Source organism: Trichoderma aggressivum (assembly GCF_033847375.1).
Source record: "Trichoderma aggressivum f. europaeum strain CBS 100526 chromosome Unknown scaffold_083, whole genome shotgun sequence".
In the NCBI taxonomy this organism is placed as follows: domain Eukaryota; kingdom Fungi; phylum Ascomycota; class Sordariomycetes; order Hypocreales; family Hypocreaceae; genus Trichoderma; species Trichoderma aggressivum.
The window spans coordinates 22,732-38,148 of NW_026946449.1; the positions used below are offsets into that span (position 1 = coordinate 22,732).

General features: G+C 52.5%; 2 protein-coding genes across 2 annotated transcripts; one reads left to right on the top strand and one right to left on the bottom strand.

Moving 5' to 3' along the window:
• Positions 1-1,968: 1,968 nt before the first annotated feature.
• Positions 1,969-5,241, bottom strand: Triagg1_10728 (uncharacterized protein; the record flags this gene model as incomplete). Its single annotated transcript, XM_062894832.1, has 2 exons — positions 1,969-2,050; positions 2,114-5,241. The coding sequence occupies 2 exons, from the start codon at positions 5,239-5,241 to the stop codon at positions 1,969-1,971; spliced, it is 3,210 nt and encodes a 1,069-aa protein (XP_062750311.1).
• A 9,114-nt stretch (positions 5,242-14,355) lies between these two features.
• On the top strand, positions 14,356-14,882 carry Triagg1_10729 (uncharacterized protein; the record flags this gene model as incomplete). Its single annotated transcript, XM_062894833.1, has 2 exons — positions 14,356-14,440; positions 14,512-14,882. The coding sequence occupies 2 exons, from the start codon at positions 14,356-14,358 to the stop codon at positions 14,880-14,882; spliced, it is 456 nt and encodes a 151-aa protein (XP_062750312.1).
• Positions 14,883-15,417: the final 535 nt, after the last annotated feature.

A 15,417-nucleotide genomic window follows, 5' to 3' on the forward strand; every position in this document is an offset into this window, starting at 1 on the left:
GTAACCAAGCACAACACAGACCAACGATTCGATTTGATTCTTGCTGTGCGGACTGGCGATTCGACTGCGGGTATTGGCGATCCCCACGGCACTAGACAGTTACTCGCTCAGCTCTCCAAAGCGGGACACACGGTTGGCTGGTCCCCTGGTTTGGGCTTATCTTGGCTCGATCTGCTGCGGTTTATTTTCTCATCATCATACGAGCCTTGTTGCTGACACGATGGATGAGGCAGTGAGTGGACAAGGCAGAATAATAAAAGACGGGCAGAATAGAAAGAAGAAAAAAAGGAAGAAATTCGACAACGCCTCGATCCAGCAAGGCCAGATAGAGGGAGGGCAAAGGGAGAGGGGGAGGGGGAAATAGTCTGAGGTGAGGTGAGGTCAGAGAAGGATTGGTGGAGGCTAGCTAGGACAGAAGACGATGGTGGACAATAAAAAAACAGGCTGAATCAAGCAAGATGCAGCGGGTTTTGCATCATTCGATTCTATGCATGTCTGTCTGTCCGTCTGTGCCCTGTTTGCTACTGCGCTACATCATGCTGCATCATGTTATTACTGATGCCCTCTCTATCATCGTACCTACACCAACACCACCTCAAGTACTTGCATAGAATTCTGCAGAACTACTAAGATAACAATAATCATTCTCAAGACATGCCAGTTTCTCTTCCTCTGTCTCGTCTCGTCTCGTCTCGTCTCGTCTCTCCAGCCGCAGCATCCAGCATCCCCCCAAACTCAACATTCCTCCCACCAAATACCTTTCACCCCCCATCCCATTCCACATTCTATATTCCTCTTTTCCCCTCATCATCGTCGTCGTCATCTTTAATTTTTGCCTCTTTTTACTATAAGCCCCTCTCCCGCTCTCATGCAAGGTACAATGCAAGCTGCACCCAAAGGCCCACCTCGTATGGACGGGATATCCACAAACCTGCAAGTGAACAAGATTCGACATGGGGGTCAAGCACCGGAATCTCCCCCTCAGCCTCACTCACGCATTTTCAACACTCACTCACATCATTCATTCTCATTCTCATATTTCCCCTACATACTACACACTTGTAAACAGACACAAACACGCACAAAAACACCACAAAACCACCTCAGCCAATCCCACACAAAAACCCCATTAGACCCTGTTCAAAATAACCCACGAAATTCGCGTCTTACACACCTCAGCCAAGGCAAGGTACCTAGAAATACCGCTACCGCTACCGCACCACCAATGTACCTCCACCCATACCCACGCCCATCCACAACCCATCCCCGAACCGAACCAAAAGCTGAAACTCTCCCCCCACTCCACGCAATCTCACCCCCAGCCCAACCTCTAATTCTTCCTTTCGTGCTCTTTATTTTTCTTTACCCCTGGATTTCGAAGCAATGGCATTGACATACGTCGACGCTTTTCATTTACCGAGCACACTTGGCCCAAACAAGTACCGTGCTGCTACAGTAAATGCCGAACTTTGCATCGCATCGCATCTCTTCCCGCTCTGTATTAGTCTAGGTGACCACTTTCAAGGCACCAGGCCAGGCAACGTCAGTCTCGCGATTCTCACCCGCCCCATCAATATACGTATACAGCATACAACACTCATCCCAAACATTCACCGTGCATCGCAAGTCTTGTTTGTGTAAAGAGAAATTGGACAGTTGCCATTAGTTATATCTATCACCTCGACTGCAGACCGTACTACGTGCTTGGTCATGCAATCATCTTTTTTTCGGTTTCCCTATACCATAAACCCTATCCCAATCAATAATTCCATGAAATCTATCTCTCAAGCTGTCCTAGCACCAAAGACATGGCGCAACCATCGACGTTTTATTTTCTCGTTTAACCCAATGAGACGCGTTGGTCTCCATCAATGCATCATATGAAATACTGCAAAACACGCTGAAAAAGCAAAAGCTCAAAAAAGACATCAAAACAAAAACAGTTCATGCATCCACTTCCGTCTCCTTTTAGTGCTGGCTGATAGACATGCGTCTGACCTGCTCGGTTCCGTTGGCTTGGCCAGAAATCTCAGCCAGCTTCTTGGTCATGCTGTTCATGCGAATTAGTCATTGTTCTATAGCCGTGGGGAATGGTTTGGTGTCTAAAACTTACAAGTCAAAGAAGGCAAACTGGCTAGGCTGGCTGCCAAACTCGTAGACGAATCGGCTGGCCAGGTAGCTGCCAAAGATGGCGCGCAGGTAGTTCTCCGGCACACGCGAGATGATGGTGTCGAGGCCAATCTGCTTGAGCAGCAGGTTGGGCAGCGCGTTCCTCAAGACGCCCTTGCGGATGTTCTCGTTCTCCCACAGGTCAGAGTGCTGCAGCTTCTCGTCGAGGTCGGTAATGGCCACCGAAAGCTTGTCGGACAGGATGGATCGGGCAATGCCGGTCTGCTCGTGCTCGCGCCAGATGGCCTCGAACTCGAGACGGGCGTTCTCCTGGATCTTGGCCTGGACTTCTCGGACGTAGTCGTTGTAGAACTGAGGGGCCTTGCCGGTCTTGTGGTCGACGCACATGTGCTCGATGAAGCCCTCGGTGTCAAAGGACAGAGAGGCCAAGACTTCCAGCGAAGAAGAGGTGACACCTCCCTTGTTGGCAGAGGCGTCCTTGTAGAGGATGCAGCCCGCAGCCTCCAGTCGGAGCTTGGCGTCCTGGGTGATGAACAGGTTGGCACCCTCGACAATGTAGGGGATGATGCTCTTGCCATCCTTGATGAGCCTGTTGACCGAGATGAGGTCGATGGACTCGGGTCGGCCACCGCAAGGCACAAAAGAGTCGGTCATGTTGGTCTCGCGCAGGTGGTACGTGTTGCGGAACGAAGTGCCGTTGTTGACAACCTCTCCGCTCGGCAGTGTGACGTTGTTCTCCTCGCAGAGGACGCGGTATCCATCCTTGGACAGCTTGGACATGTCGTACTCGTTGATCATGACACGCTTTCGGGCCAGGCGGATGAGCTCGTCCTTGTCCAGGCCGTTGGGGTCCGCCAACACACCGGCGCCGTCGACAACGGCAGTGTACTTTTCGTTGCTGAGAAGGATCTCGTTGCTGCCCAAGTCGCCGTCGGGGCCACCGGTCTGCATCTTCCTGACCTGAGAGGGGTCCAGCTCGAGCTTGCGGTAGATGCCCTTGACGTACTCGCGGACAGACAGGGTGGTCATGCCGTACTTGTCGTGGGGGATGCCACCGAGCTTGGGAGACTTGCCGGTGAAGAAGGACTTCCACCAGGGGGCGCCACGAGCCTTGGCGTGCTCGGTGGCCCAGTCGACCAGGTCGGCCGTGTTCTCGTCGGGGCCCATGAACAGGATCTCCTCCTTGCCGTACAGGTCGACAATGGGGTTCTTGATGCCAGGGGTCTCCGCGGGCAGGAGAAGATCCAGGATACTATCAATGTACTTCTCAAAGGCCTCGGTGGCCTTGTCCTGTTGCTTGGGGTCCAGGAGGATGACACCCTTGGATCCACCCTCGGGAATGTCCTTGTTCTTGCGCTGCTGGGTGCTGGCAAGGCCGTAGTTCTCGTCAAAGAGGTTGCGGGCGTTGATGCCGTACGCCTCCTTGCTGCGAGACTTGACGATGCGGATACCACCACGAGAAATGTCTCGGAAACGGAGGTGGAAACCGCGAGACTCGGCGCCAATGACCAAGAACATGCCGTACAGAGGCTTGGGGTACTCGGCATCTGGCAGGAAAGAGGGGTCCAGGCGGAAGCTGAGGGCGACCTTGGTAGGGGTGAAGTAGTTGGTCTTGAGGATGGCGTTGTTGAAAACACGGAAAGCGGTCATGACCATCTCGTCGTGCTCGTTGGACACCGTCTTGGAGATTCTGTCTCGGAGCTTCTCGTCAGACATGACCTCGACAGCAGGAGTGGCCAGGACCACATTGGTATCCTGGGGGACGCCGAGGTGCACGTTGGCAAAGGCAGCGTACAACAGGCGCACAAGCTCAGGGTACGACTGGATGATCTCGAGGATGTAGTCGGGAGTAAAGGTCTCGGTACGCAGACGTCGCTTGAGCTTGGACAGCAGAGCCGCATGGGCGTTCTGCTTGGAGTCCAGAATCTCAGACAGAGAAGCATACTCGGGACCGAGACGGTTCAGGAAGTGCTGGACAAACACCCACGCGCTGTGGGCGTAGACAGACTCCTGCAGACTCAGCTCGCCAGTGGCAAACAGGTGGTGGAACTTGTTCTGGGGCAAGCAGTAGAGCAGGGAGATCTCCTTGGTGATCTGGTGGATGGAGGCATCGATGGAAGGGAAGTAGCCCTCGAGGTTGGCGGCAGGGCGGAGATAGGCACTCATGACAGTGATGCCGTTGGAGAACTGCTCCACGTACTTTCTTGAGCTGGTGACGCCATAGTAATGGTACAGGTCACTGAGGGTCGAGAAGATGCCTCGGGCAGTGCGGCTGCGGAAAGCAACAACCAGACGCTTCTCGGGGGAGCCCTCAATGTCAAAGACCTCGATGACAGGACCAGCCCTGTTGACGGCGAGCTCGATAATCTCCTGGTACACCTGCTTGGTGTTGGCGGTGGCCTTTTGCCAGAAGCCAACATCGGAGATGACCTCGATTCGGGTCTCCTTGGGGTCGGTGCTCTCGGGGCTCTGCTTGAAGTGGCACTGGTACACGAAGTAGCAGCGAACAGTGGCCTTGGAGTTGGGGCTGGCGCCAATGGCGGCCGGTGACCGGAAAGTCTCGACACGGTACTTGCTCTTGCCCTGGTGGTCCAGATACTTGGACTCGAGACGGGACTCGTACCTGGGTCCGCCAACGTGGCCCTTGCCGGGCTCGCTGGTGTCGATGTAGATGGCGTGGTCGTTGGCCTCCATGTCCAGGCGGATCTCCTCCTGCTTGTCCTCTCTTGAGTGGGCAGCAACCTTGGCGGCATAGAGGGAAGTGATTTGGTTGGCGATGACATCGGGGGTCTCAATGTGGAAGTAGACATCGTCGATGCCGAGCTTTTCGTAGAACCACTCAATCTGCTCGTCAATCAAGGTATCGGGGAGCCAGCCACCCTGCTGGATGATGGCCTTGACAGCCTTGATCTGCTCCGTCTTTCCCTCAAACTGGGGAGCAACGTAGCCGACTGTGGCAGAGCGCAGAACTCGGTGGCCATTTCTCAAGGCCAGAGGGACGGGAGGGACGCTGACGTGGGTGGGCTGAGGTGAAGGGCCACGACTTGAGTCTGATTCAGCGGTTTGAATCTGAGCCACAGACTTGGGCTTGAGGGGGACGGGGGAAGCCATTGTGGGTGCTAGGTCTTGAAAAGGATCTTTGTATTCAGGGAAGCTGTCACTGGGGGAAAAATTAGTCTGAATTGCCAGAGCCATTGTGAAAGAAGGCGAATCGAAAAACGAAAGATTAAACGAATAAACAACAAGAGCCGGGAATTAACGAAAGATGTGGTGAAAACGAGAGATAGATGGGGAAACGCCGTCGTTGCAAGGAGCCATGGTCAAGATATATAGACATGATAGATGCTGTATAAATACGGCCACGAGGACCAGGCTGGAACGAACGCCAAAGATAAGAACTTGGTCACAAATTCACCCAGAGATTGACTTGTGGCATAGCGCACGAGTCAATGACATGGACGACTTGCGCCAGGGGTAGATATCAAGAGCCAACGTGAGACATTCTGCTCGAGAGATGCAAGGAGAGATCAGATGGCAGCGCCACACTCGTGGCGTTGATACAGTAAGATATCCCAGTTGCCAGGGGATCTTCCGCAAGGAATGCGTCTAAGTGTATGCCTAGGGGGCGTGCGAATAACGGCATTGACCGAGCAAATGTCCAGCGAACCGGTGTAAGACACGATTGTCCTCACCGCCGCAGGCCAAAGCTCAGGCATTGTCATTACACCACTCCCCATTGGATCTTTCCACCGATATGGCTTGTTGATTCGACGGGAACGGCGGAGAGGGACGGGGGGGTCAAGAAAAGGGACACAGCTGTCGACCCAATTAGAGGGCTCGCAACCGCCACGTACCTAAGTGATTAGGACAGATTGGAAAAAAAAACAAAAAAGGATCTCGAATGAATCCTGGAATCCGAGCAGTCAGCAAACAGCCAAGAAAGAGAAGAAAAAAAGGAGAGCTTGTTTGTCAAAGCCATCAATAACGTACCAACTAAGATAACACTATTCACAGGGCAAAAAATAAGAGTCGAGGCTGTGGCGGTGCAGGGGTTCGTCCGGGACAGCAAAGATAAGAGCAAACGGTGAGACGAGCTTCGTATTGGGTCTCGTAAGAGGTCGGTGCGTGAGCGAAGAGATAAGGAGAAGCTCTGGAGGAAGTCTTTGCGGATTTCTATTTTAGTCTCGATTCCCGTTAGCCATCCATTGTTTGCGGCTAACTCTTTGTTTTCTTGCTCAGCTCTTTGGGGCTTTTTTTTAGGGCGTTGGGCGGGCCACCGATCAGAAGCCAGAAGGGAGCTGACAGCTTCGGCAGTGCCGAGTGCCGCGGGCTTCTGGCGGTTCTGGAGCTGCTTGACGTTTGCCGGGTTGGGGGATTGATTGATTGATTGCCTTACATGAAATGGTTTGTCGTTTGGTTAATCTTTGTTTGCTGCTTGTCCCCTGAATATGCTTTTTGGGGGGGTGACAGAGGAAGCAAGGAGGAGGAGAGGCAAGATATAAAAGGTGAAGTAGGTTGGTGATATGATATGATAATGATACGGGGGAGGATCTGGAGAGATGGGAGGGGCGAGTCCGGGGCGATGAGTGAGGAATTGCAAGCCAATTGGCGATGCTGACGGGCCCAAAATCAAGATGATGTGATGCTGATGCTGATGCTGAGGCCAGGCGATTTCCACGAAGCACCGCAACTGGCGGCCGCGCCTTTTAAGTAATTTGGCGACGGATTCGCATCGCTTCGTGACTCTTGCCCGCGTCCTTCAAAGGCCGTCACTTGCCTGCTGGTACGCGACGGTACTTGGCTGGTGACCTTCTCGTTGCCCCTCCCCCGGTGGGCCACGCCAGGCCCAGAACTGGAGCCCCTGCGCTGGGCCTCTGGAGGCGCTGCGGCGCTTGCACGCTTGCGCCCAAGTACCGTGTACCGTGCACCCTGAGGGAGGTACCTGAAGTACTCGAGTATCCGCAAGTACCTCCGCTGCCCCCGTGCTAGTGCAGGCTCCGCTGTTTCTCGAATCTTTTCGTTTCCAGCGACTCTTGTCAATCTGTCTGTGCTGTGCTGGCTTTGCCTGGTCACCGGTACCAGCGCCAGCCGGTGTGCCGGGCCGGTTGAGATGCTGCTGCTGTCGTACCAATGACCTCAGTTTACCTTTTGTCAACTCCCATCAAAACACATTGACACACAATTGTACCCCTCCATGGTCTCATAGGTACTTCAAGTACTGTACTGTAGCTCACCCACTCACAGGTCACTCACTCAGCTCCCAACATCCATTATAGGGGCCTCTCCCCGCTAGCAGCTCAACTTGCAAATTCATCTCAGTCAATCAATCACGTTGGCTCTGCTGCGCCGCAACCATTGGACTCTTTGCCAGCATCCCGTTTTGCCTGCCCTCCGTCTAGACCGTTGGCACGCGGTCAGATGACTGTCTCCCTCATCTCCAATGCGGCCGGGGCAAATTTCTAAACCGCCAGTGCTCGCACTGCACTCTACTCCGTAAGGTACCTCAGGTACTCTGTCCAAACGCAACCAGGTACCTGAGGTACCGACGGGAGGGTGACGAAAGGGGCAATGTGAACCAAACAGAAAAAAAAACGAGAAAAGAATCTTTTCCTACACAGTATTTCGCATACGGCGTACAGCACGCAAGCGGCCCCCAAGACGACCGAAAAAAACAGAGCACATGCGCTGGATCGCGATATGACCTCACCCTCCGTGCATTTCCCTTACATATTCTTACATACTCGAGGCGCAATATTACCAAATAGCAACTGCCGGCTAGGCCGCATCGGGTAGTAAGCGTGGTCCGGGCGCCCGGTACCTGACCGTTCAGCAATCAGGAACCAGCACCGGGCTGCAGGCAAGTGCAAGTGCAAGTGCAAGGCAAGTGCGGCACCTCCTGGCCAATTCCGCCAATCCTCCGGCCCGGTGACTTGCCCAGGAGGCCCGAGGTACCAGACGGCCGCGCCGTTGACGCGTGGCGGCGGAGGTACTGCGGCGGAGGGCTGGCTGTACTCACGGTACGTACCTCTGGGCTGGGAGCCGGCTATTCGAGGCTCTGCGCTACAGCACAGTACTAAGAGCAGTTCAATTTTTCATGCTTCCATGTCGTTTTTTTCTCTCTTGATGTTCTCACAGCTTCTCCAGATGTCCGTCCTGGGGCTGCCCCTCTCCCCCCTCTCCCCCTCTCCATCTCCATTTCCGTCTCTCCCTCTCGTTCTGCTGATGCTCTTCTGCCACACGAGGCATCTGCTGGAGCCACGACTAAGCCTCATGCGGTGCTCCGTGCCCAATGGCCTTTGCCCGTGTCTGTCCTGCGAGTCATCACCAGACTCGGTGCTCGTACTTGCTTGTACATACAGCTGCAAGGGATGGAGTCAGAGCCGCTGTTTGTTGCACAGGATTCCTTCAAGGTTGTCTCAGCTTGACAATTCTTTTCTACACCCTTGCCGGCTTGCATTGATCCTTTGAGTTGCAATGCGATGCCACGCTGACGTGCCATCTCTAGCTCTCAATTGTCCATCCTTAGCCGCCTATTACTAGGGCAAGTAGCCGATTTCCAAAAGGGGGAGCGGCAACATCGACGCCAGTGAGTGTGTCCACACTTTTGAACGACAATCCAAGCACTCAACTTGTATACTTGGTCTCTACGACTATTGGATTTGTGCTTGTTGGTGAGAAAGCATACAATGGCTCCGAGTTTACAAAGTTGCTATGATTGCCTGGTGTACCCCTAACATTTCCCAGAGTCGTGCAAATCCATCCTTTGGATCCCAAGCCTGGCTCGTCGTCTTCTCACTTGTTTCGAAAATGCCATCGTGACAATGCAGGGTTGGCCAGGATGGCATCTAGCCCTGCAAGGTTTCCGCGACAACAATAGCTGTTACGAGCTTGTTTGTCATAGTCAGCAATTTCGCCTCCAGAAGGGACAGGGAAAAAAAAACAAAAAAGGCCACCTGACAAACGCCTCCACAACGCGCATGGTCTAGCCTCGCTTCCTAATTTTCTTTTCCCTTTTTTTTTCTTTTTTATTCTCCGATGCTGCCAGCATATGGTGCAGGTGGCCTTTTTACATACCGCTTCTTCCAGGCCCAGACAATTGTACTTGCAGAACACTTGGACGGTGCACATTCACCTGGAGGCTGACCAAGTAGATCCGGGGTATCCAAGCCATGCCGTCGAGAAATTCCCAACAAAAGTGCAAACTTACTTGCCTGTACCTAGCCAACTAGCCTATACAGGACTCGTACATACATGGACATTGCAACCTCCTTGCTGCCCGCTCGAATCGTCCCGGCGACGGGTCCCGGGATGCCCAGCTGGCTTCCCGTTTGGCGCGACCCAGCGGCCAGCCGCGGGGATGCACTCCTTCTTTCGAGCTGATGGTCCTAGACCTAGTGTGCGAAGCTCGATGCCTGCATGGCGGAAGCGGGTAGCGGGCCAATGGCCCTGTCTGCTTGACCACGAGGCACAATGCGGATGCCGACGACGACCCAATCTGCGACGCCAGCAAGATTGCGTGGCTGCCCCTACGGCCAACCTGTGGTGGAAGAAATTTCCATCACCCCCTATCCGTTCGCTTCGATTCGACGCTGGCATGCAGGCATTGTGCAGGTACTGCCACGGACGTGTACGGCACAGTACGTGTCCCTCGCCAATGCATTGGCCCGGCCTGGAGCTGGGCAGTTACCCACCGCCAGCAAATAGGAACCCGGATCGATAGAGCAAGAGAAGCCACTAATGCCGGACAAAAGCAGAGCAGCCAAACAAGACGTGGACAAAACGCCAGCTCCCCAATATATTCGGCACGGCCTGGAGAAGCCCCGCACCGGGCCCCCGTCGGCCATCGGCTGACCCCACAGGCACAGAGCCGGCCGGAGCTTTGCATTTCCATTACCCCCAGCTTTCCAAACCTGCCGTTTCCATTACCCCCAGTTTACCTGATGACCCCAGGATGGCGCTGGGTTGTGACGGGCTCGCAGGAGGCTAGATGCGTGCTAACTGGGCTGCTGACTTGTTTGCAAAGTGTCTGCATGTACCTCGCATAGGTACAGGTCGAACGTCTCCGTACCTGGCGATGGCGCAAACGCGGCGAACACGAGCCGCAAAGGAGCAAAGACTGGCAACTGGAGAATGGGCAACCCACGCCGGTGATGAATTTTGCAGTTCGGAGCTGAGTACGGGGTACTTTCAAGTACATTGGTACCTCTTACATGCAGCAGCAGTAATACCAAAAAGAGAGCCATCATCCACGGGTGATGAAACTATATTGATCGGACACAGTGTCCAGACCGTCTCGGTACGCAGGCCAAAAGCAAGCAGCTCATTGATCCGTTCATTTATGCATACATTTGCGAGGGCTGCTTCATCTACTCGTTTGCTCCTTTGCTACTTTGCCTCCAATGGTCCAATGGAGCAGCAGCCTTCCCCGGGAAAGGAGAAAACAAACTAGCAGCGTCTTGAGGATACGGGAGGGTGGCAGCAAGCGGCAAGTCCTGCATCCCGTACAATTGCCTGCCTGCCCTAGCAGTAGTATGGAGGAGTAGTCTCTCGGCTATGAAAATCTGGGGGAAGCACAGCGCCGTCTTGAAGGTAAATTGCTTGCCCTGCCAGAGACACTCTCTTGTCTTGGCGCAGAAGAAAAGCTGTGGCCACCTGTTAGTAAATCGTGGGTCCTTTGACTCTACTCACCCCGCTTCCTTTTTCTTCTCTCTTTTCTATTTTTTTTCTTTTTTTCTTTTTTTTTTCTTTTTTTGGCAGACCCCAAAAAAACCCGAACCCCTTAGCCCAGGGGGCAAACGCTGGTGGCTCTGCAAATGGACCCATCCGGGCGTCGGCACTGTACCATCACGAGGACGGCAAAAATAAGAAGAAAAAATTGATTCCAGCTCGGGTTTGTAGTTTTGCATTGCAGGTACCTTGTTTTGTGTACCCATACTAACGGTCAGGTAGTGAATCATTTCCCTCCTTTTTTGCCTTGTTTGGCTTGTTTCTTTTTCCAAGTCCCTTTTTACGAGTCACGATGGAGGCAGATGGCTCACCCCAGTTTCGCTGTTCCCGTCTTACGTACGAGTTGAGAAGCACATCAATGGCGCGCCTTCGCACGCCACCGCCGGCAATTTTTCCTTCTTTTGTCGCTTCGTCTTTTGTTCTTTTCTCTTTTCTCACGCACATTCGTTTCCGTTGCTTTTTAATTGGTCCACTTAGTCTTCCCCAGCTGTGTGTGTTCTTTGGCGGCTGCGAGACGAATACGTCGAGGGTGGCCGCATGGATATTCAACCTGCATAAAACACAAGTGAAAGTATCGTGAAACTGCCATTGGCGTTATTACGCATTTTCTGTCTTTTTCTCCGTGGCGGGTATTCTCAGAGATACTGTGCCCATATACATCACAACTCATTGTCCACCCGTTGTACTCTATACTTTGCTCCAGAACAAGAAAAGACCCGGGAAGGAAAAGAAGAAAAAAAGGGTCACCGTGTGGTAAAGCTGGGGTTTTCGGTTCGAGCTCCCGAGAAAGGGCTCGTCATGTGGTTTGGCTTTACTTGTCAGGCTGCACGGATTTCTCCGACCCCGGGTTTTCGGCGCCGCTGGCCGCAAATTCTAATTCCTCTCTCTGTGCTCCATAGCGGTCACGATGCTGCTAAACTAACATTGGAACGGTAAGGTAGTCGATAGTTACGTGGTAATCCGGCGTCTAGCGCTGAGAAAATGACTCTTTTGTCGTTCGGCGGCGATGTCTCCGAATTCCTGGGGAAAGCAAACATCATTTTCTTTTTGGCCCTCTACAGAAGGAGAAAAGCCGATGCGGCCGAATGTCATCTGCGGTTTTTCCCCAGAGTCATTATGAGTACTTGGATGTACATTACATTACATTAAGTACTGGTCGTACAGGGACGGCCCCAACATCCGAGACCATCGTGGCCTTTGTTTCCGGCCCCCGGCATGTTTGCCCCCTTTTTGAAACCTATGTGGTAATGAATTACATTATTCACTTGGGGTGGTTGGAGAAAGCCTTGCAGTAAAAAAAAAAACAAATAAAAGGAAAAAGTCAAAATGGGCGATCACAAGACCTTGTTTCTGATCGACCGGCCCCCCGAAAGAATGAGAATGCACGGGCGGTGTGAGCGATGGTGAGAAGGAATCTGCGGCGACCTGGGGATTTTCTTTTAGGTAAGGCAATTCCGGGGTAAATCGGGCACGGTCGTGTTGTGTGATTCGGTGGGGTTTTTTACGTACATCGTCGGATGCATGTTGTAAGTTTTTTTTTTTTCTTTTTCGGTGCTACCCCTTGTTGTTGTTAGTTGTTGTTTGGGTAACATTGGTGATTCGGATAAAATATCTTTTTTTGGCTTTTATGAATATACTTCTTCTTTTTTTAACGATACTTACTTGTAAGGGGATTACGAAAGTTGGTTTGAAAAAGTTAGACAGGGATGGAATGGAGAAAGGGAAAAGGTAATGCAGGTCTGATATGATTTGCTTTGCTGGAGGATCAGGTGCAAGTGGGAGGGCTGATTTGGGGTGTAAGATGAGGCAGCCCATGACTCTGTCTCTCTGTGTGTCTGTGCTTGCTCGCCTCCTTGGATTTTGGCCCGTTGATCCTAATAAGAAGAAGAGAGAGTTACTACTCTGTATGTGTTTGAGGCTGAGACTTGGTTTGGTCGAGATGTGGCATGGTGTTTGGTATGGCGATTGATGCCGCAGAAACTACCATCTCAGACGACTAACACGAACACGGAGTTTCGGCCAAGACGTGAGGAATGACGGGGAAAGTCTCAGCATGTCACTGCGGAATTTGTGATTACGTAGCATCATTCATGAATTACCATACCATTTCACTCAAAGAACGCGTGTGCCTTCTCATATGTATTATTGAGAACAAGGCATGTACAAAAGTGCAACCAGGTCTTGTTCTTTTCAGGGTAGGTCAGTCACCATCTGGATGACGGGCGCCAGTGACACTTTGGCAGTGTCTGCATTCGGCGCATTTTCCATCTATAGCGAGAAAAAAAAAACCTTGCACAAGCAGTGAGTGCATCATACCGGGGGCGGATGAGGTTAGCAGCGGGAGGCCAGATGATGAGATTTGCGCCCTAGAATTGTAAATTCCCACCGTCGTAGTGAATGCAGGGAGGGAAAGAAGAAATTAGTGACAATCACACGCTCGGTGTGCCATGAGGACCACCATGAAGGCAGAGCCGCGGATATGCGAGGAGGATTGGCAAAATTAAGCCTGGCAGCTTCATTGACGAAACGGGCTGGCGGCGTACAAAGTGGCACGCGCGGCATTTCTTTTTCTTTCTCTTTTTATAATGCTCCGTATACATACTGTCGATGAAAGGGCCCTTTTGCCTGGTGACGGGGTGCAATGACATCATGGCCGGGGTGTGTTTGTCGAAGAAAAATGTTTTCCCTATTTACAGTACAAGTTGTCTACTTTGACCGAAGATGATGTGATTGATGATTGGGAATAGCTTGTGGCCACTGTCGTACTGCAAGTTTTGGATTCGGGCCAGGCGTATTTTTAGCTCCTTCAGCTGGGCTCAGCAGCTGCGGTTTTGTGGTTTTGTGTGACGCTTTGGACGGCTGAACTGGCATTGATGCCCTTTTCCCCAGACGAGTTTGTTTGCACAGTTTATCAGATTTGCCCTGAGCACACGGGGCAATGCAAAGAACATGAGCTATCAAGCATCAATGGCCGAAACACAACACCAGCAGCTCACACGGATCGACATACGTCACAGCTGCTCATTATGGCAGAACAAACTAGAACAGGCAGATGCAGACCGCAGCACGTGACCCGTTGCCTGCGATTTCTTCGGCTAAACCACCAAAACCTCCAGCAAAGAGACCCATTATCGGCTTGCAGTAACTAAAGAGAGCCAAAAAAATTTGACTCCAACTGTTATCGAGGCCCGGCAATTGAGGCACTAATCGCAATCTTCTTCTTCGCAAAGCAGTGCTCCAGGACTCTGGCGGATTTCCCCCTGCAATCGACTCTCTTTGCGCCCCAGCATTGCAGCTTTTGAAAACAAGAAAGGAATAGCCGTAGCGCAATTCCGAGTTTGGAGAGCCCCGCAACCGGCAGCTTCTGGGATCGCCACTTGCAGCTTTTTTTCTTGTTGCCGATATTCAATATCATTTCATTCTGCGCAGCGTTCGGTTCCTGGACTCTGCGTACTTTTTGCATCGACATACACGCATATAGCCTGGTTATCAGTCAAGATGGTTACTCTTACCGAGGTTGAGGACGAACACTTCCAGCACGCTTCGGCTGCTGACTTGGAGGAGGACGACTTTACGGATACCGGTATGTCCTCCATGAAACCCCCATCTCGTCAATCGCGCCCTGGTTCTAACAAAGCTCTCTTTTCGCTGCAGAATCCGAAATCTCCAACGAGTCCGACTTCGACCCCTCAGAAGAAACCCTCGCCGAGCGGCTATACGCCCTCCGCGACATCATCCCCCCCACCGCGCGCGGCTGGGTGTCGAGCCGCGTCAACGCCGTCACCAGCGCTGCCTGGAGCGTCCTGTCCTTTGGCGGCAAGGGCGCCTGGGTCATCACCACCTCGGCGCTCTTCCTCGGCGTGCCGTTTGCGCTGTCGTTTGCCGAGGACCAGCAGCTGACCGCCATGGAGCAGGAGTATAACATGCGCCAGACGGGCGGCGAGCTGTTGACGGCGGGGGCGGAGCAGAGCACGGCGGACCAGGTTGGTGCTGCCCTGGGCCCGGAGACCAAGGCTGCCTTGTGAAGACATTGATGAAGGAAGAATGAAAAAAAAAAGGAACAAGAAGAAAAGACAGAAGAAAACAACGAAACTGACTTGGGGGGGCGCCGCGTGGTAGCAAAAGCAGGGTGCTTGGAACTGGGAAAACGATTTGGTTCTAATGTAATGACTGGCTTACAATGACAAGTGACGAGGGGGAAATGGTGATGTATTTGGTTGAGGACCTGAGCATGCGAGAGAGATCAAGCGTGGTCCCCCTCCATTCGTGTACAATAACCTTTATTTGACGAAAGAGAGAGAGAGAGAGAGAGAGGGCATACCATTGCCCTAGCCTGTTTTGACGAACTGCTGGCTGGCTGTATGTTATTGGGCGGACTCTACGAGGGGGGTTTATCTTTTTTGCAACCATGGGAGGAACAATAAAAGAGGGCCATCTGGGAGGGGAGTTTTTTGTTTGTACGAAGTAGGTTTGATGCCCCATCTCATCTCCGGACGTGGTGTAGTTTTCACCACTCTGCATTTTATTATATATATATATATATTTTGCCGTTGGGTAGAA